Source organism: Fusarium oxysporum, chromosome 7 (genome assembly GCF_000149955.1).
Source record: "Fusarium oxysporum f. sp. lycopersici 4287 chromosome 7, whole genome shotgun sequence".
NCBI lineage: Eukaryota > Fungi > Ascomycota > Sordariomycetes > Hypocreales > Nectriaceae > Fusarium > Fusarium oxysporum.
Window position 1 is genome coordinate 1,065,840 of NC_030992.1, and position 20,256 is coordinate 1,086,095.

Here is a 20,256-nt window from a genome sequence, read left to right on the forward strand (position 1 = left end):
CTGCAGCCAGGATAAGGGTTACTTGCACAATCGCAAGAAGAACCCTTACTGGAAAAGCTCATCCGAAAAATGTCCTCTTTTGGGGAGGGAGGAAAGCATCCGAAGATCCTGGCTCGGCGGGACAGGGCGATTGCCCGGGATTTGATGGAAACACTGGAAACGCTGGACGACTTGGGATGAAACTTGGGAGCAGGGAATTTGATGTGACGTTGTGCGATGTGATGCTGTTGGTGTTGGTGTTGGGTTGTGGGTTTATCAATCAGACGGACAACTCATAACCAGTCTGACGGGACCATGGTTCCATTCTCATGTCGGACAGAGTCTCAGTGCATGATACAAAGAAGCTTTGAGGACAGCAAGGTTTCGGTTCTGAAATGAGAACTGGATCACTCAGAGGATAGGATACTCGAGCGGCCTCAATACTAGTAATATCTCAGTTGACTATTGCTTTCCATAGATAGACACATACGTACGCACATCATATGTGCTGATATTGTAATCATACAATCACGGTAAAGGAATTAGGCCACTTCCTAGTTTAGCATTGTAACTCTCCATCAAAGAGATCCACTCTCTTCCATTAACCAACTCCACACTTGTCCTCCACTGTTGCGTGCTGTGTTGCGTGCCTGGGACAAGGCCAGGTCTTAGAGTGGGATCCGACTTGCAGGGCACATCTGTCAGGGAGGCCCTGCTGCTTCCCTCCACTGCGTCGGGTCTGAGTCTGAGATTCTGGACGAAAAGGAATGAAAGGAAGTTGAAGAGGACTATGCATTGTGTAGTTGAGACAAGTCACAGACAGACTCGTCAGCAGCTGAGATAGAGTACCTATCTTCAAAGTGTTGCTTCACCGAATTCGGTACCTTGGAAAGGTATCGTCACGGCCCGTCTTGTCTCGGCATCTTTGTTCAAGTAAACGATTGGACATGATTCCTCGCCCGAAAACTAAAACCGAAAAGGCTGCATGGCGTTCCATTCTGCGCTGTGATCGGCAGCAAAAACCGTCCCTAGTTATCCCCCGCTTCTCGAAGCCGGATCCAAGACAGAAGAAGCAGGTCAATCGACCTGATTACAAAATGTGCCTGGCCATATGCAAACCGGAGAGAAAAAAGCACAACCCTGATGTTATCTCACGATATTATGGTTTAAACTTCCGGCAGTTGCGAAATACATATTCCTCTCTAATATCGCCCAAGCAAGGCAGACCCGGGCAGCTTTCATCCTGTCAAAAACCATTTCAAGACCCCTACAGGTCAAGTCAAGTCAAGTTCTGGGACAGACAGCGTCAAGGGTGGTTGAAGAAACAAGGGCCAGTTGCGCTTAAGCCTGAGCTTAAGGACAGGCAGAGTCATTGGTTCTTCTGTGGAGGTGCTTTGATTTATTACAGAAGACACAGACAGAGAAGAGGCGTTCACTAACTTAAAGTGAGTGTGTCGCTGAAGTGCGTTGCGTGTGTGGCGACGTTTAACTTGAATTTAGCCTTGCCAATTTCTCTCCAATTCCCGCCATCGTCTCGACTCGACCTTGACCTTGTCTTGTCTTGCTTCTATAAGCAGCATAATCGAACTCACCGCAATTCGATTTTTGTTCTAAAACAACCGACGAGAGAGAACAGAACCCATTGTCCGAGCGCACCTACGCTTATCGTCATCTATTTACTTCCTATTTTCTACTTATTCCTTTATTGGACCATTCCTACTCTTGGCTTCTTCTTCATTTTTTTATCGGGTCGATTAGTGCATGTTCAATTCAATTGTAGTGGACTGGTGCCGGTACAGTTGCTGTGTAGGTGTGCTAGGTGTGTTCCCCTCCCAGCTTCCATTGCGATTCTCGCCCAGACTCTAGACTAACAAGCCCTCTCCCCGCAACCAGTCACTGACTGATTTGCAAGAGATCCCTCATCTCAACAATCAGATACTACATCTGACGATAGCCAAGATAGTCGCACTATCTTGTTACAATCGACGGCCATATTCAAGCCATTAATTACCGAGGTCAACGTAATCGAACCCATCACATCAATTAATCCCCTCCCTTAACTAGCAACAAAGAAAGCCCTCGACACCTCCACCCGTCAATCAATCACCAAAGCACCGACCTATTCACACACAAAAAACAACTGCTATTGCTTTCTCTCTCCTCAATGCGGAACGGGCGCTTGTATGTGGACGTGGACACACAATGGCTTAGGCTTGCGACCGCCAAACATGGACGAACAAGACCACTCACGATCTGGCACCTCCAGTGATGCCACATCCTGGAACCAGGCCTCCACCTCCGACCTCAACCTACCCCGGGACCCAAAGATGGAGCGCTCCAGCGCATCCAACCTGCGGTCAGCCTTTCGCCATACGCTGATAAATGCCACCTCCACCGTCCGCGCTGTCACACCCGATCCCGTCGAGCCTCCAACTGTCAGTGTCACTGCCGAGTCACAACAGTCCCAAAGAGGTGCTTCTTCACAGCAGAGTTCGCCCCGGACTATACCTCCGGGCCCTACAAGAAGACAAGGCATGGTTTTCAACGAAGTTTTCAGCGAGTCGTACGAGAGCAGCGAATCTAGCCCTCCGAGACAGCATTTACGGCATACAAGCGGTAGCCTCCGGCCAAGGACGCGCACGATGGATACCTCTATGCTGGCACAAAGAAGTGTACCACCGCCGACATCAGAACGACACCGGGTTGGCAGTGTGAGCTCGTCGGGGTCATTACATCCCTCAGACGAGCTAAGGCCACAGCTCAGTTCATTAGACTCGCTACATCACGCTGTGATAACAGGGCGAGAATCATTAGTACCAACAAAAGACAAAAAGTCAAGAAGACTCATGAAGCGACAATCATCCAGACCTACCTCACCTCTCATTTCTCCACCACCTACCGTCGACTCACTCCCATTACCCATAGCTACCGATGACGCAAACAAGGTCCTGCTTCTTATGAGAACTCTATGCGGTCGAATGCGCGGCGAGATCGAATATCAAGGCGAAACGGGTGGTCCTTGGCATAGTGGCGTAGCTTACATTGAAGAGGAGAAGGGCTGTCTCATGTTTGACTCAGGGCAGAATGGACCCTTTCATATCCCTCTTGTGTCTGATCTGCGCGGCTGCAGGGTCCTCCCTGTCGATTATCCCGAACTAACCAAGGAATGCTTGGAGTTGGTGTGCCTGTCACCTCCAGTGGAAATCCTAATATGTCCTTTGGTGATAGAAGAGTTCGACTTGTGGCTTGCAGCTTTACTGTGCTGGCAGCAATTACGTCCAACGGGTATTAAGCTTGCCAATGGGAAACCAGCCAACCAGGTGACGCCCATGAGGCCCGAATTGAAGAGACATGGTTGGTCACAGGAAAAGAACAAGCCTACGAATATCATCAAAGTTGGTAAGGTGATGCTTTGGGACAAGGGCTTGGCTGTTTCACCAAGGGCGATTGTCAAGAGACCCTCAACAAGAGACCTTCGATCACCCACGACATCCTGGAGGAGAGTTTCCTGCATTCTACAGGACAGCGGCGAGTTCAAACTCATGACAGAGAATGACGTTACTGTTCTTTCCATCATCGATCTCTCACAGCTTTCCCGGTGTGCTGTTCAACAACTTGACCGTACAGTGCTCGATGAAGAATATTGCATTGCCATATTTCCAATCTACTCTTCTACATCTACTCACCTCTCTATCTTCCGACCTGTCTACTTGGCGCTCGACAGCAGAGTTCATTTTGAAGTTTGGCTTTGTCTACTTCGAGCATTCGCGGTACCCGACATATACCGCCTTGACGACCCTAACACATCGCAAATTGTGGAACTAGAGGATATTGAATCAGAGTATGAGGGCGAAGTTTTCAGGCTCGAAAAGACAATCAGCGTCAGGGTTACTGAAGCAAAGATTAAGGCTAGACCCAGCGGTGGTGGAGGGACTGAGCCGACAATTCCAGAACGACCCGGGCGACCGGAACCTGATCCTTTGATTGGAAACTACCTAGCGGAAGTTATCTTAGATGGCGAAGTGAGGGCACGAACAACAACGAAGACAGCCACCAAGAACCCCTTTTGGAGAGAGGAGTGCGAGTTCACCGATCTACCACCAACCACACCATTATTATCCATCGTCCTAAAGAGAGTGGAAGGAAACCTGGACAGCTCGAGTAACCTCCTCCAAGCATCTGTTGGACTGCCTCGAACACGCAATCTGCAGGAGTTTGTGGTAGGTGCCGTCGACATTTCGCTCGACCAACTAGACCGCGGGAAGGACAGCGAGCAATGGCTTCAGATATTTGACGAGAAACACCAATCGGTTGGACAGATGCTAGTCAAAGTGAATCACGATGAGCATGTCGTGCTTTTGTCGAAGGAATACCAACCTCTCACGGAATTATTACACCGATTCCCGGCCGGGTTGACGAACCAGGTATCGGCGGTTCTCCCGGGACAGCTTCGTCGATTGGCAGAGTTATTCCTCAATATCTTCCAAGTGTCAGGTTCCGCCAGCGAATGGCTCATGGCATTGGTTGAGGATGAGATCGATGGCATTGGCAACCAGACCACCATGAAGAAATACCGATTCAGCAGCCGGCTGAAGTCCAACGATTCTATCGACGCTGCAACTGATCGTGAACTGATCGTACGAGATATGAGCAAGTCACTTGCCGGAGAAGCGAACCTGCTGTTTCGAGGCAACTCTCTCCTCACACAGTCGCTCGAATTTCATATGCGCCGTTTGGGCAAGGAGTATCTGGAGGAGATCTTACAGGAGAAGCTGTTTGAGATAAATGAGATCAACCCAGACTGCGAAGTCGACCCCAGCAAGATCCCCCACGAATCGGATCTCGACCAGCATTGGACTGTGCTCATCCACTACACGACTGAAGTTTGGAAATGCATTGCTAACTCAGCCAACCGCCTACCTCCGGAGCTACGACATATACTCAAGTACATCCGAGCCGTTGCTGAAGATCGCTATGGAGACTTCTTGCGCACTGTCACATACACCTCAGTCTCTGGCTTCCTGTTCCTCCGCTTCATCTGTCCAGCTATTCTATCGCCCAAGCTTTTCAATCTTCTACGCGACCACCCTCGACCTCATGCCCAACGAACATTCACACTTATCGCAAAAGCACTACAAAAGCTAGCGAACTTGTCCAACTTTGGAAAGCGAGAGGAATGGATGGAGCCGATGAACCGATTCCTCAATGTGCAGAGACAATCTGTTCGTGATTATATCGACCAAGTGTGCAGTATCCCAGCGGACCGCAACGCCAATTTCGTTCCTGCTGGCTACAGCACACCAGTCACTATTCTCGGCCGTCTAAGTCCTACTTCCAAGGAGGGATTCCCCAGCCTTCCATACTTGATTGACGACACGAGAAACTTGGCGAGTCTTGTCAAGCTATGGGTGGACGCTAGACCGGTCGACGACAAGAAAGAGGAGGTGGATCAAGAGCTTCTCGCTTTCAACGACGTATGCTTCGCTCTACAACAACGCGCCGACGCTTGTCTCGCTAAGGTCGAAACTGAGCGTGCCAGTGAAACAGCAACCTGTGCCACTACAGAAGACGTCGCCGAATCCATTGAACAAGCATCACTGATTGAATCACTCTCTATTTCCTACGGCGGCTCCTCAACAGCATGGAACGACGTCTACGAACCCACACCCGGTAGCTCAGGCAGCGAAGTCAACGATGACAACACAATACGCAACCGCAGACGAAGCAAGGAGCGTCGCCGTCACCATCATCACCACAAAGAAGGCTGGGAACAACGAAAGCAACGACATGCAAGCACAAGTGGAAGTGCGAGTGCGAGTGCAAGCAACACTGTCAAGTCTAAGAACGGACGTGTGGGACGTACGATCCTCAGCGGCATCACCCGCATAGTCGGTCGTGGTGAGAGTCCTGAGGGAAAAGATTCCTCGAAGCATTTTAAGTAAAAAAGAAAACGCCGTTTATATCCATCTATACATATACATATACATATACATATACACATTTTATATACCTTTTGATGACTAGATGGCAGAGCTAGTTATTCATGACTGAATGAACAATACAACTTCTTTGAAATACCACTTTCATCTTTTCACATAGTCTCATTTATACTTGCCCTTTCTTTTGTCATTACTACCACGGATTTTGGAAATGGCAGGCCATTCCTTCATACTCGCATTAGCAGACGGTTGGGTTCATCTCGTTTCATTTATTGTATTATGTATATCTGGATTTCTTAATTTATTTATTTTTATTTCTGTTTTTTTAGCCTAAAGTTAAAAGACTTTGGGTCCAAGTTACCTTCATGCTCGGCATGACTGATAGACATAAAAGCTCTGGGGGGAAAGAAGACATATATGATATGTCGATTTTCCCCCATGAACTCAAATCACAATTAGAGTCATCCCCTCTTTACTAAAGCCAAGTTATGCGTGGACGCCTTGCCTGACTTACGAAGCATGACTATAGCAACTAGAAAGTGGCATAGTTGATCACGAAGCTGATATTTATGATGCGTCATCTCCTTATAGAGTATTGCAATATTTGCAATTCGATGGTATCTCATTCAGCGCCGACTCCTAAGTAACCCGCTTTTTCCTCGCATGGGTTATGTTACAGAAAGTTTGATCATGTCCTCCGCCCTCATTCCATATGAAACATTGCTATAATTTTCAAATACAACTGGCGTTCTATCCCGCTCGCAATGAGTAAAATGACGCTCTCTATTTTGCGGTATGCCTTCTCTGCAGCCGCTTAGGCGAAGAACTTCTTGTAGGCAGCCTTCTCCTTGGCGGCGCGAGCAGCAGCCTTGGTTCGGACGGCGTTGAGCTCTCGGGTGATGGCGCTATCGTTGGGCGCAAGGGTGTTAGCCTCACTCAAGTCACGCAGAGCAGCCTCCTCGTCCTTGAGGCGGATGTTGGCAAGACCACGGCGGTAGAAAGCCTTTGCACGGTCGGCGTCCTTAACGCCTTGGACGTCAAGGGCAGCAGAAGCGGAGCGAGCAGCGTCATCCCAGGCCTCCAGCTTGATGTTCAAGAGCGCCGAGTTGTTGTTGAGGGAGAAGCGCAGAGCCTGGAGGTCGTCCTTGATCGACTGGGGTTGGTTCTCAAGATCAGGGTCCTCGTTAATGTAGCGCAGACCCTTCTGGTACTTGTCGAGACCGAGAGAATAGTTGCCTGACTTGAAGGCAGTGTTGCCGTACTCCTTGCAGGCCGTGGCGATCTTGACGATGGCGACGGCATCGAGAGTGTCTGTGCAGTCTTCGGGGAAGTCCTCGTACGGGTCGCCGAGGGCGTCGGGCTGCTTCACGTCGGCAGCGACGGCGGCGTCACCCTTGAGCTCGCCGCAGTCGGCAATGAGAGCCTCCTTTGCGGGACGGTCGCCGGACTGGGTAGTAAGGTTCTCGATTTGTCGAACGACGGACTTGCCGTTAAGTACCTCGCCGAAGACGACATGCTTACCGTCGAGGTGAGGGGTAGGAACGGTGGTTATGAAGAACTGGGAGCCGTTGGTGTCTGGCGGGGTAATTCGTCAGCGTCATGGCCCAAAATGAGGGGCATCATGGAACTTACTGGGACCAGCATTGGCCATGGACAGAAGGAAAGGCTTCTCATGCTTTATGGGGAAAGCTTCATCGTCAAACTTGTTGCCATAGATGGACTCTCCGCCGGTGCCATCACCAGCAGTAAAGTCACCACCTTGGATCATGAACTGCTTGATGACGCGATGGAAGATGGAGCCCTTGTAGTGCAGGGGCTTTCCCGACTTGCCGATGCCCTTCTCGCCGGTGCAGAGAGCACGGAAGTTCTCAGCGGTCTTGGGGACAAGGTCGGCATAGAGTTCCATGGTGATACGGCCAACGGGCTTGCCGCCGAGCGAGATATCGAAGAAGACGCGGGGTCGCGCGGGGGAGTCGCCTTCGGTAGCCATTGCGATAGTTTGTGAGGAGGAGGAATTGGGTGAAGAGAGAAAGGAAATGGAATTAAATCAAGGCGCCGGAAGAGAGAAGAGATGTAAGGTTTAGTTTATTGCTTGAGAGGATTGGAGAGTAAGACGGGATCACAGCGTGGGGGTTTATTTAGGTATTAAGTTGCTATGGAGGAGCAGAAGCAAACAGAAGGTAACAGAAGAGGGGAGCTACCCTGCCAATTGAGGAAAAGTCGCGATGCAAGTGAGCCCGAAGATCGTGCCGCTTATAAGTGGGTAGCCCAGTATTTAATTGACGGCTGAGAATCCAGTTCCTCATTACCGGGAATATCGCTATATATCTACACAAAAGGCTACTGAACTGTAGGTAGGCTATCTACCGTTGATGCAATTGACTCAATCAGATCATATCTAATGAATCACAATCACTCGCGAACAAGGTACAGCTCCGATATCCCTCGGACTAAGCCAAGCATGGACGGACGGGATGTGAATATCATAACCAAGAAGACAATTGCGTATGCGGGGTGTCTTTTCTTTTTCCTACACCGGTGATGAGCAAAAGAGATAAGATGAAGCAAACTAGATAACATAAACAATCAGCTGATACAAATAAAAACAACAAATATCATCAACTGAAACGAGACAGGTTCAGCCGAGAACTTTGAAGCCCAAACAGATACTCTCTCTGCAGCGAGGCTCAACCTCGCCCTGCAGTTCAAGGTAAGATACATGACCTGTCATGCAGCAATTGTAAATGTGTTTCAATTAAAGAGGACACATAACAATTTGTGTAACGATGACTGCATGACCTTGACCAAACTGTCTCTCTCGCAATCCAATCAGTAAAAAGTGAGAAAAGAGAAAACTCTCTCATAATGGTCAACCAAATTCTCATCAAGGCGGGGGAGGGGGGAATATTTCATGAGAGGGAACAGGGGTCGAGATGGCTTAAGCCTCCTTGCAATAACGCTTTCAAGGCATTGTAATCCGAGTCAACGAGTGCCGATATCAAAAGGAGAGTGAATCATGATTGAACAATGGTTACACAAATTCTCAGAACCACTCACAGGTCTTGTTGCTGATCAAATCTCACCTCTCTACTACCTATATCCCACTCAACTATTGCCCGCCTCCATACTCATACCCACCAACCAACGCACAACATCCATTGTAGCGTCTACTAGGGATATCCCGATGCAAGAAATCAACGACCAATCCGATTTTATCGCCCGGACCAAACTCCCCCCTTCAACCCTGGCCTGTCTATATTGGATCCCGTCCCGTTACAGAGGAGAGACACTTTGCCGCTTTGACCACCTCTGAATTGCTTCTTTTTAAACCACAAACACGGAACTCCAGCCCCTCGGTTGCACAGCACATGATGCAGCCCTTCCGCTAATGCATCCAATTAGAAACTGACAATACACGAAAGTGGCTGTGTTGGCTGTTGTTTGCTGTAAGATAATTGCACTTTCGGATACAGTCCCGTCGACAATTCGCCCTTTCAGGTTGTATGCTGTACCACACATATCAAAGATGTGCCGGCCCAGGCAAGCTGAACTCTTCAAGAATCATATCATGTTGATTATAGACGCCAGGGCTGACTCCAAAACATGTCTCTATTACCGAACCTATAGCAGATCCGTCAATATACCCAATGTAATCCCTTCGCTTTCTCTTTTGTCTACCCGTCCCGTCTAAGGTATCTTCAATAGCCTATCTCCCTATATTTCACATTTCTATAGCAGCCAGCCACTCACTCCGTCTTGGCGCCGTTCTTCAATTCCAGAGTAACCTATGATGTATCCCCGGTGGTTAGCACAGACACCCCCAAATGCGAGAAAAATACGGCTTCCACAAAACTTACCGGCCCGTCGTTGACGAGAGCAACCTCCATCATGGCCTGGAACTGCCCATCCTTGACTCTCTCCTCCATGTAACCCGCCCTGACCTTCTGCACGAAGTAGTGGTATAGCCGACGTGCCTCCTCCGGGTTGGCAGCACCGTGGAAGTCAGGCTTGGCTCCCTTCTTTGTGCTAGCTAGCAACGTAAACTGCGACACTGTATCTGGGTCTCAGCCACTGCTGCTACCCTCACACGACCGGAAACAAGAGGAGACAAGACTCACCGCAGAGAACCTCGCCGCCAATATCGCTGACACTCTTCTTCCACTTGAAAAAGCCTGTCAGATTTGAAACCACAAAACGAAATTATCGGCCCAGCCTCTTTTGTCCCTTACCTTGCCGCCCTCCTCGTCATCCCACAGCTTCATCCTCAGCACCTTGGCAGCCATCAGGTCAGCCTCTTTCTCCGTGTCCCCGGGGGCCACGGCTGCAAAGGCCAGGACGCCCTTGCCGATGGAAGAGATCATCTCTTTGTCGACGGTGACGGACGCCGACAGGACACGCTGCAATATGACTATTTGAGTTGTTGGTGAGCTTATGTTTCATTTGTCTTTTGTGTGTCGGTGATTACACTGTACTGCACGTACCCTTCATATTTGTGATGTATAAGTTTTTGTGACTGGGAGATGCAAGTTGAGTAAAATATCAGACTGTTTTGACTGGGCTTGAGTCAAGCTCTCTGTATCTAGACGTTACTCCGTAGTCGGATCGGCATCGGTCCCGATTTACCGTGTATTACAGCAGTGAAAGACAATCAAGATTAATTTTGATGATAAAACATAAATTCTCTCAAGCGAATAGGCTTATATGGATTAGAAGCCACCAAGTTTATACTTTTCCCTATAGTTTTCAATATTCATAATTTGATAGGGACGTCGGTTGGCGATTGAGTTCCAGACTGGACGTTCTAGGTATGGTCTACCCAAAGCACTGAGGCAGTGGAGGGCACTTAATTGCCAGCAAGGTATCTACTAAGGTAGACGCTTAGCGAAAAAAAAAAAAAAACCACGTCATTGAGTGCATCCCGCAATATTGGCCTGAATTTGCACCACTATTTGGCTTGCAATTCAATATTACACAGAAATGTCATTCTTGCTACAGATTGACTAACCATCTTCAACTATTACAGCCTTTTCAAGCCCGTAGATGCATGTTCAACCCTCAATGTCCACTTCAACAGGTTTCAGCAGCTAACCGCGCCTCGTCCCAGTGAATCGCGGCCCTTCAGCCAATCACGACACCGCGGCTCTTTAGCCTCATTGGATGGCTGCACCTCCCACCTTGAACTAACCTTAACCACCAAATCAGTGCTGGCCAGCCTTACTTCCAACAACCACATCTCATCTACCATCGGCTCCCGGCATTGACGCTCAGGACGACGGACACTGTATTATCACCCTATTATAATTAACGACGACTATCGGATCGCCCCCGCGACGCGCCGTTATATCATAATAACCCTTCCCTGCGCTGCCACATCTTCTCGAACGGTGCTGGCAGAGACGCACAACAAACCGAATCGACAACAACAGTCGGACGACAAGATCTATACGAGCGACTAGACACTGCGCCCGAGTGGCTGCATTTTTCTACTCATAATGGCGGCGAGGAAACTGGCCCAAGAGGTCGACAAGTGCTTCAAAAAGGTCTCAGAGGGTGTGGCCGAATTCGAAGCTATTTACGAAAAGATCGAACAATCGAGTAATCCTGCCCAGAAGGACAAGCTAGAAGATAACCTGAAACGCGAGATCAAGAAGCTCCAGCGACTGAGGGATCAAATCAAAACATGGGCCGCCAGCAACGACATCAAGGACAAGGCTCCCTTGCTGGAGCATCGCAAGCTGATCGAGACGGTTGGTCCCCGCCACTGACAACGGAATGCCATCCAGTATTTTATTGACGGTTGTATCGGGTTTTTAGCAAATGGAAAAGTTCAAGGCCGTGGAGAAGGCCATGAAGACGAAAGCATACTCCAAGGAAGGTCTATCAGCTGCCGCCAAGCTCGATCCCAAGGAGCAGGCAAAGGTTGAGGCCAGCGAATTCTTAAGCGGCATGGTCGACGAGCTGGAGCAGCAAATCGAGACACTCGAGGCAGAGGGCGAATCGATACAAGCGACCATGAAGAAGGGTAAAAACAACACCGCCAAGGCCGAACGCATCGCCGAAGTCGAACGCATTATCGAACGACATAAGTGGCACCAGGGGAAGCTGGAACTTATCAGGAGATCCTTGGAGAACGGCGGAGTTGAGCCCGAGCAGGTGACCGACCTGGAAGAGAGCATTCGATATTATGTGTCGGATGGCATGAATGAAGACTTTATGGAAGATGAGGAGATGTATGAGGAGCTCGACCTTGAGGACGAGGAAGGCACCTACGGCATGGGCGCGGATAACGAGAAGAACTCTTCCCTGGATGCGCAGTCTGTGCAAGAGGACCTTACGACCGACAATGACTTGCCGAAGACACTGACGAGAAAGGCGCAGAAGGAGGCTGACCCAGTACGGAGGACATCTTCTCAGACAAAGTCACCTTTACCTGCACTCGCGACACTCCATGCTCCGTTACCGACTATCAGCAATAGCAATTCGGGTACGCCAGCTATGAAGCCAGCATCAGTCCCTACAAGGCCCGCTGGAGAAGGACTCAAGTACGCATCAGCAGCCGCTGCCGCTGCAGCGAGCGATAAGAACAACGTTGGTATCGCTCCGCTACCTCCGCCCCCTGGTGCCGCATCATCAAGCATATCCCCATTGCCGCAAGCCCGAAGCAGCGCGACCAACTCTCCTGCGACATCCTCTGCCCAGCCCGCTTCTCAACAACCAGAGTCAAAGCAGCCCACGCCAGCTCCTGCTCCTGCCGAGCCAGAACCTGTACCTGCGCCAGCCCCTGTGCCTGTCACCACGAAACAGTCCAAGCGATCAAAGGCTGCTGGAAAACAAGCAGCAGTCCTCGAGGCCGCTCCATCTTCAAAGGGTACGTGTGTAAAACAGTTTTGTATGACTCGAATGACTGACTTTGATGTAGCTCCACGGACAAATGGTACAGCCAATGGTGTCAAGCAGACCGAGGAGGAGGAAGAATGCATCTACCACTTGCCAGCATCGTTACAAGATCTTGTTGACACATATGAGACGTCGAGAAAGCGGCCATATCCTCCATCTGCGCCATCAGCTCTGCGCATGATGACTGCCAGCCAGGCCAGCTGCCCCGATATTGTGGATGCTGATGTTCCACGATCATACCGACCCGACCAACCGGTACCCCCAACAGGGTCAGGATTTCCCCGCGAGCCACTCGCTATCTTCGATGACCCGCGGTTATACTCCCGTATGGACCCTGACACTCTGTTCTACGTATTCTACTATAAGCAGGGTACTGCCCAACAGTACATGGCAGCCAAGGCTCTGAAAGATCAAAGTTGGCGATTCCATAAGCAGTATCAGACTTGGTTTCAAAGACATGAGGAGCCTAAGAACATCACCGAAGACTTTGAGCAAGGCACATATCGATTTTTCGACTATGAGAGCACATGGTAAGTGGACTCGCGAAATGCCAAAGTGAGGCGTGCTGACATGAATGCGCAGGATGAATCGACGCAAGGCTGACTTCAAGTTTGTCTACAAGTTCCTTGAGGATGAGGTCTAATCAACAGTGCTTCTTCACTGGAGATTGAAGTCCATTGGCCGTGTATGAGAAATATGGGACGGAGCTATCGGTTTTGGTTGGACGCACCTTGGTTTTGTGAACTCCTGGAGAAGGCGAATTAAGAGCACAGAGAGAGTAAGAAAGGACTTAGGCGGCAACCTCATCTTGCTTTCATCATCGGCTTTTGATGTGCTTTCTGGAACAGGTAAATATGCAACATGCTACACGGGGCGTTATCAACCTCATTGTTTGAGATATGAATACGAACCTTTTGAGTGCAGGGCATTGTCGCCCTGAACGACTATTCTGCTGAAGTATATGGTCAAATGTGTGTGGCTCGTTTGCCTCATTATATCCGTGATCAATGTCTTCCCGTAGGAACTGGTTCCTTGGATGGTCTAGACCCTCTGCAGCTCGACAGCCTCTCTTTCAGCCAGTGCAGCCTCAGACTCGGTAGGCGTTAGGGCAAGGCTCTCTTAGCGGCGTACAATGATGCGAGGTGTTTCATTCCTCCGTGACTGACTGTACGGTGTCTGCATTGACGTGGCACGTCCTGAACCGTAGCCAAGGTGAAGCGTTCAGATTGGTGAAATTTGAGGTCAAGTTGGGTGAACAACCCAATATCTGAGGGCTGCTGCATTGCTACCCAAAAGCCGAGAAAATAGTTAAGAGTATTGGATTTCTCGACTACTTGAATGTAGATAGACCCGGTCTCCATAGGAAGACAGTGAGGCACTCTTCGGGTTCATCAAGTTTCCTCTTCTTGTTGTCTCAACGATTTATACACAACCGGCGTGGGCTGGTCGCGTTACCGCCATCGAGGCGATGCTACACCTGTAGCACATTTCAAGTCATCGCAGACAACGTGGCTTTCGGATATGGGAAAATAGTCGAGTGGACAAAGCACAAGATGAGGGCCCTTGTCGCTCCAGGCGACACAGTTGCAGTTTCGTTTGTCCTCTTAGCAATTCCTTTGGATTGTTAAACCTGAGCTGACATGTGTATGACTTGATCATTGATGGCACACTTCATCAACGATAAGGTTGCCAAAATTGCGTCGTCAGTTGGATTCAGGGCTAGCGAATGGGTGCTCTGCTTGCCTTGTCACCTATGACGCGGGCGCCTTTTTCTGTGCCATCGTCATTATGCCTATCAGACTCTGCCGAGGCGACTTTCAGCAGCGTCCGCCATCCAGCGCTCTTGGTGAGGGATACCCTCTTTTGAATGACAAGCTTGCGGCACAGCTCTGCGCTTGCTGCTATATCGTCAAAGACTCAAAGTTAAGGGTGGCCACTTGGGTAACAAGATCGTCGCCCCCAACTGCATCGGCGTCACCGTGCAAGTCGACTGGGATTTGAAACGAAACCAATGCAGGATACAACAGGAAGGTTTCTAGAATGCTTCCATGCTTGTCAACTTCTCAAAGATTCGGATACGAGATCCCTCGCAAGCGAATGTCAATTCCATGGTTCGGGTAGCATGGATTGGCTTCCCGGCGAGCTTGTCACGGATGGGGAAAGGGTCCTAGTGAGTCTGATGACCCTGTCGAAAACGATCATGATCTCATAGCGGGCGAACCATTTTCAACTGCTTCTCTTGCACTTGACACTTGCTACTCCAGTCAGCCTCACTAACACTCCTCGAACTTTTCCCTGAGAGCTCAACTACACTGTTCGGTGTGTTGACTTGCCAGGTACAACACATTGGTAAGTTAAACACCTGTAACTCGGGGATTTCCCAAGCGTTGTCTTGCAGATGCCGGGTAGGGATCCGGTAGGACTCAGGTGAGACAAGGCCGTTAAGGGCGTCCAGGGTGGTTTTCGTTCAGGCGCTTACTGTTTTTGCTGATCACTTTGGGTGTTCTAAAGAACCGCCTTGTCAATTATTGAGACATGTCAGATTGACCATGATACGCCAGGCTCCGATAGACGCAGCGAGTTACACAACCCAGACCACCACCAACCTTGTAATTCAAGCAGATAAGTGGGATCAGAAAGGTGTGTGGGAGATGCTAAAATGATGATGCTGGGTTTATTTTTGTCTGTGCTCTGTTCTGCTGCAGACCTCGAAGGTTACTGTTGTTGGCTGTTTGTCCCATGTTGCCAATTGAGCACTGGGACTGGCTCACAGGTGCCTTGACCAAAGATCAGAATTCCTTAGCTGGTCCGAGTCTAGGCAGCAAAATATCGTTGTTGATTGAGTTAATTGATCGACACATGGCAAAGGGGTCGCTGCGTTATTGGTGCATCTGTTGACTTCTTCATAGCGTTGAGGCTCGTGCTCGTGCTTGTGCTTGTGCTCGTGAGCATCGAGAAGTTGTTTGATGCTTTGCGCCGCCGAGATCGACAAGCTACTATCCATACCCAGCGGCTGTCTTGGTGCTAATGCGAAGCATTAGATTTAGGCCACCGCATAAAAGTGCATGTTGATGATTTTATGGATAAAAAAAAGGCAAAGTCAAGATGGCAGATGGCACTTCGACCAATACGACGCCGACGTTTAGAAGGAGCAAGTAACCCTGGGCTGGGGTTTCCCACTACCGTAGCAGGGGCCATCGACAAGGCAGGAGCAGGAGGGGTAAGGAGTGCGAGCGATGGATGTGACAGCTGGAGGCAGGTACTGCCCTGGGATGTAATTCTACCTCCACTCTACAGTGCCTTCCCTGTGTGTAAGGTGGTACCTAGGTGATGGAAGCCCATTGCATATTGCATTCTGCCTCGTCAAGAGTCCTGAAGACCTTTGTTCCATCCAACTTTCAACCCAATATCATTGACCGGTTACCGATGAAACGGTATGGAAGAATTCCTTGTCATGTCGATCGAATACCTCACTCAATCCTCCCGTTACCGAGCACCAAATTTGTCCTGTCCCGCTGTTGTTGACAACCCTTCAAGTGAGCTTCCAGCGGCACATGCACGCAAAGGCGCATTGGCCAAGCCAACTTTCCCTCTGGTAGTGACCGAAATCTGCTGAGCTGGCCTGGCACAGCCCCTATCCTAGTCCAGCCTTTGTGCGGTTTCTCGGTTATCTGTCGTCAAGGACAGCTCGTTGTTAGGGATGCGCATCATGTCAAATCATTCCCACATCCACTGCCGTCAGCCCGTGCCAGAATCATTTGCTCCATGATCTTCAGCCCCAGGGCATCGCCACGCCCTGTTGGAACTTGCCCACCCAGAAGCAAGTATGATCACCACTCAAGAGGAGGCAAGAAAACTTAGGTCCTCTTTTCAAAGTGATGAAAAGACTTAGGTAAGTTTAGTATTTCTGAGCAAGCCTTTAGACTGGTTTATTTTAGCACCCTGGTTTAACTTTGGAAGTTTTCTTGCTCCCTGGGGCACTTTTAGCTGTCAATTGCTGGGCGCAACCACTTAGACTCATCGTTCTCTCTCTTACCGAAACAGGCACTCGGCCAGTTTCCTAGTTCCACAGAAGCAGTCAAGGCTGGCTTTCTGGTTAGTTTCCAATCTGAAGCTTGCAGTTAGAAGCTTCGTTCCACGGCTTGTGGATACACATCCTGGACCGACAAATGCACACATTACACACCTCCCATTGGGTTTGTCCCGGGCTTGTACCTCCATGCTGTTGTAACAATCACAGATCCCGGTTGAGCCGGTATTCTATAGGGTACCACCAACTCGTAGCTTTTTATGCAAGCCAACTATTACTGTTCCTGGGGACCTCTAGCTGACCTCAGAGTGAGCTATCTTAGCTACCTCCATTCGCTACTGTCGCTTCGCCATCTATGTCCCCTTTCCCCCTTGGGACACCGGCCAGGAGCACACCACACATGATAGGGTGTCTCCAGTCTTGACTCGCTTCTCCATGCTTGTTGCTGTTATCTCCATCCAGCTTGACTTTACCCTAGTCTCTCACCCAGACGACAAGTGTCGATTCACGCATCACGAGCCAGCTTGCGCCAGATGCTGCTTCGCCTTAGACCCATGCCTGCCCTGTGTACTGCCACCCTTGCCTTTCTCCAGTCTTCGGTCTTAGAACTGGTTATCTTCTGGCTGTCCTTCTATCAAGCTACCTAACTATGGTTCTATCTGTCCAAAGGTTGGCCCGGGTGGAGTCCGCTGTGTTCCCCGACAGCTACCCTGGCCATGTCATTGACCCTTGAACATTACTCTGGAGCTCTAGCAGTACAAGCTGGTACTCTCTTCCAATTCCGACCGCAGCTGTTTCTAGAAATCGGCGTCTCTTACAGTTTCAAGTCCATACTGCCCTTTACCTTTGTGTATTACACAGATGACTCCTACCTTCGCCTCACTAATCAATGTGCGATTTGAGCCTCACCTTGGCCAATATCATCCTGGACTGCACTAGTTGTCTCCCCCCCCCTTCACTCTTTTACTTTCCCAAGCATATAACCACCTCTCTGGTCCCTTCTATGGCTTCGATTGTTAGACCATTATCATAAGATCAAGTCTCATGCACCAAACTTCTTCTCTTCCCTTCCAGGACCGCCATCAAGATATTACTTTGGTTGCGGCCTATACTTGTTCTATCTTACATCATCTACTTCCCTCCGTTCACTTATTCACAAGCCCTTGGCCCGTCCTCTTAAACACCCGTGCTTGCTGCCTTCTCGCTGATTGACTTGTACTATATCAGCTTCTTTGCTCAAGTTTCCCCTACCAACGAGACAAGTTTTCATCAGACACAATGGGATCCAACTACTGGAACAACAACAGTTGGTATGATGCCTCGTCACCACAGGACCAGGCCTCGTCACCATCTGGATACTCCTTCGACTATTATCAGTCACAGCCTTTGGTAAGATATGGTAGTTCTGGCAGTAACTCCCAGGCTTCCACCAGGGGCCCCGAGTCACCTACAGACGGCAGCCACTACACTCTGCATGGCTCACCAACTATGGACGATGCTGTTTATCAGCAAAGCCCTAGCTATCAACAGCATTATACCTCTGGTCAGACAAGGGCTGGAGAATCTTCTGTGCCACGGGGCGAATCGTAAGTCCAGTCCCTATTATAAAATAGTACATTGCTAACTCTTGTGTTTCTTAAGTGGAAATGACTGGCCAGTCTCTTGCCTTCACCCTGGTTGTACTGCTCGCCCTTTCAAGCGTACTGCCGACCTCATTCGTCACTACAAGAACACGCATGCTCCCGAATCGAGCAAGGATGTCTATCTGTGTGACTATCCTCGATGCACTCGCTTTCGTGAGCCCTTCCACCGTCGCGACCACTTCCGAGACCATCTCCGCGAGTACCACTGTGAAGATATCATGAAGCGCGGCGCCACTGTTAACGAAGAGTGGCTCGAAGGTCGCTACACTCCTTCTACTTGGTGGCGCTGCCCCCGATGCCTTGTCAGAGTCAACATCTCAAAGCACGGCTACGAATGCCCCGGGTGTAAGACATCGTGCGAGTCTAAGCGCAAAGAGAAGCGCCGCAGTCGATCGTGAGGTGTGTGGGCAGAGATACGGCCTTGCCCATACAATCAGCCAACCACGACGCACCAAGTATCGCATTGGATGGCTTGAAACTACACTTCTGTTTCACTCTGGGCTTCTTCTATCAGCAAGCTTACGCAGACAAACCAGTGGCATAGTACTGATCGCCAGCTCTGCATTATTGCTTTGGCCAGCTCACCGACACTCAGCACCACCTCGCCATCAGCCTAGCTGAGCAGCCAGCAGCTCTTGTATACATATTGTTACATCAAGGACAACAAAACAACCTACGCAAGGCATCTTTTTTCTTTTTGTGCATAGACATGCAGCGAGGAAATCATTTTCTGCAACCGTCTTCGAAGCCAGGCTTTCTCAGCCTTGGCCTTTTTCCTTCCTCATTCCTGGCATCCACACTCACACTCTCTAAGACGTCCTCAAGATCAGCAAAAACGCCTATGCGTTGCAGATCTTATCCCCACTGGTGGGTTGCATCACGCTGAGGCTGACTTGAGAGAATTGTTCTAGAAGCGGGGCTGTTTGCGGGGATTATTTCAGCGTGGCTGTGTGTGTCATGCACGATGCTTCTGTCATGCTTCCATTCCTTCTTTCGAGTTTCCCTTCTTGGCTAAGACTTCCGGGGTCTTACTGGGGTCTAAGACTCTACTGAAGGCACCGAGATAAGACGTCTTGGTTATTGGGGGGAGATGATCACGCAGTGACGTTTATGATGATATATGAGGTCGATCCTATTTCTTAGAGGCTGGTGTTCTTTACATAGACGGTGGGAGTTTTGTTCGTTCTACACAGTTTTGGTTTCTGGCGCATTTAGAGGATTTCTTTTTCTGTATACACCCTTGTTGTATTTTACATGTACATATGATCCCATGATACCTACAGTGTCCTACCTCGGAAATGTTAGAATTGTTGTTATCTCTTTACCCTTCAATGTGATACACATCTACTGTGGTATTTCCCCTGGCTTAAGCATGTGTGACGAGGCAAGAGACGAGTTGTAATCAGGAGGCTGATCAATCCTAAAGGACCCCTGTCTAAGGTACGTGAATGTTGTACCGTGTTCCCCGCCATACCTCAAATGTAGTGGATGGCTTCCACAGCAGCCGGGTGTCTTCCCCAGGTAACATTGCGCGATATGGCGCACTACATTTCCAGCTCGTGACCACATACGTAGTTTGCGGCTTTTCTAGTCTGGAGTCCCTGGACGTCCTCTGACTCACTTTGTGTTGATGCACTAGAAAGAAAGGTAAGGGACAATTTGCCTCAAATCTTCAAAGTTGCAATTGCTTTCGCCCGGTCCAATGAACAAGGTTCGACCTAAATCAGCTTAAAGCGCAGGAAGAAGTATCATGAAAAATAACCAGCTT

At 49.5% G+C, this 20,256-nt stretch overlaps 6 protein-coding genes across 11 annotated transcripts; 4 read left to right on the forward strand and 2 right to left on the reverse strand.

Moving 5' to 3' along the window:
* Positions 1-1,027: 1,027 nt before the first annotated feature.
* Positions 1,028-6,112, forward strand: FOXG_05047 (uncharacterized protein). 2 transcript variants are annotated; one of them, XM_018383134.1, is made up of 3 exons: positions 1,028-1,424; positions 1,480-1,798; positions 1,873-6,112. In XM_018383134.1, exon 3 carries the CDS (start codon positions 2,163-2,165, stop codon positions 5,919-5,921), a length of 3,759 nt encoding a protein of 1,252 aa, XP_018240012.1. In that variant the 5' UTR covers positions 1,028-1,424; positions 1,480-1,798; positions 1,873-2,162; the 3' UTR covers positions 5,922-6,112. The 2 variants fall into 2 exon arrangements, with proteins under 2 accessions (XP_018240012.1, XP_018240013.1); XM_018383135.1 differs by having other exon boundaries at positions 1,892-6,112.
* Positions 6,113-6,170: 58 nt separating this feature from the next.
* FOXG_05048 (peptidyl-prolyl cis-trans isomerase D) lies at positions 6,171-8,620 on the reverse strand. Its single transcript, XM_018383136.1, has 2 exons — positions 7,551-8,620; positions 6,171-7,493 (listed from the first exon to the last, which is right to left on the reverse strand). Exons 1-2 carry the CDS (start codon positions 7,906-7,908, stop codon positions 6,733-6,735), a joined length of 1,119 nt encoding a protein of 372 aa, XP_018240014.1. The 5' UTR covers positions 7,909-8,620; the 3' UTR covers positions 6,171-6,732.
* A 785-nt stretch (positions 8,621-9,405) lies between these two features.
* FOXG_05049 (D-tyrosyl-tRNA(Tyr) deacylase) lies at positions 9,406-10,728 on the reverse strand. The gene is made up of 5 exons (XM_018383137.1): positions 10,400-10,728; positions 10,148-10,326; positions 10,037-10,079; positions 9,776-9,969; positions 9,406-9,703 (listed from the first exon to the last, which is right to left on the reverse strand). The coding sequence occupies exons 1-5, from the start codon at positions 10,404-10,406 to the stop codon at positions 9,665-9,667; spliced, it is 462 nt and encodes a 153-aa protein (XP_018240015.1). The 5' UTR covers positions 10,407-10,728; the 3' UTR covers positions 9,406-9,664.
* Positions 10,729-10,812: 84 nt separating this feature from the next.
* FOXG_05050 (uncharacterized protein) lies at positions 10,813-15,683 on the forward strand. 5 transcript variants are annotated; one of them, XM_018383141.1, is made up of 5 exons: positions 10,813-10,960; positions 11,023-12,786; positions 12,838-13,345; positions 13,398-15,164; positions 15,377-15,609. In XM_018383141.1, exons 2-4 carry the CDS (start codon positions 11,736-11,738, stop codon positions 13,456-13,458), a joined length of 1,620 nt encoding a protein of 539 aa, XP_018240019.1. In that variant the 5' UTR covers positions 10,813-10,960; positions 11,023-11,735; the 3' UTR covers positions 13,459-15,164; positions 15,377-15,609. The 5 variants fall into 5 exon arrangements, with proteins under 5 accessions (XP_018240019.1, XP_018240017.1, XP_018240018.1 ...); XM_018383139.1 differs by lacking the exon at positions 15,377-15,609 and having other exon boundaries at positions 11,023-11,665; positions 11,733-12,786; positions 13,398-13,915; XM_018383140.1 differs by having other exon boundaries at positions 10,813-12,786; positions 15,377-15,683.
* A 2,440-nt stretch (positions 15,684-18,123) lies between these two features.
* On the forward strand, positions 18,124-18,886 carry FOXG_05051 (uncharacterized protein; the record flags this gene model as incomplete). Its single annotated transcript, XM_018383143.1, has 2 exons — positions 18,124-18,431; positions 18,487-18,886. 2 exons carry the CDS (start codon positions 18,124-18,126, stop codon positions 18,884-18,886), a joined length of 708 nt encoding a protein of 235 aa, XP_018240021.1.
* A 311-nt stretch (positions 18,887-19,197) lies between these two features.
* Positions 19,198-19,374, forward strand: FOXG_18976 (uncharacterized protein; the record flags this gene model as incomplete). The annotated part of the gene is made up of 1 exon (XM_018399129.1): positions 19,198-19,374. The coding sequence occupies one exon, from the start codon at positions 19,198-19,200 to the stop codon at positions 19,372-19,374; it is 177 nt and encodes a 58-aa protein (XP_018240022.1).
* Between the last annotated feature and the right edge of the window lie 882 nt (positions 19,375-20,256).

Bases quoted from the DNA above. Each gene is read 5' to 3' on its own strand.
- FOXG_05048 (XM_018383136.1), bottom strand. From the start codon at position 7,908: ATGGCTACCGAAGGCGACTCCCCCGCGCGACCCCGCGTCTTCTTCGAT. The intron at 7,494-7,550 runs GTAAGTTCCATG...TTACCCCGCCAG, and splicing joins CATGGCCAATGCTGGTCCCA to ACACCAACGGCTCCCAGTTC.
- FOXG_05049 (XM_018383137.1), bottom strand. The intron at 9,970-10,036 runs GTGAGTCTTGTC...ACCCAGATACAG, and splicing joins TGGCGGCGAGGTTCTCTGCG to TGTCGCAGTTTACGTTGCTA. The intron at 9,704-9,775 runs GTAAGTTTTGTG...GATACATCATAG, and splicing joins CTCTCGTCAACGACGGGCCG to GTTACTCTGGAATTGAAGAA.
- FOXG_05047 (XM_018383134.1), top strand. From the start codon at position 2,163: ATGTGGACGTGGACACACAATGGCTTAGGCTTGCGACCGCCAAACATG.
- FOXG_05050 (XM_018383138.1), top strand. From the start codon at position 11,411: ATGGCGGCGAGGAAACTGGCCCAAGAGGTCGACAAGTGCTTCAAAAAG. The intron at 12,787-12,837 runs GTACGTGTGTAA...ACTTTGATGTAG, and splicing joins GGCCGCTCCATCTTCAAAGG to CTCCACGGACAAATGGTACA. The intron at 13,346-13,397 runs GTAAGTGGACTC...ATGAATGCGCAG, and splicing joins TTCGACTATGAGAGCACATG to GATGAATCGACGCAAGGCTG.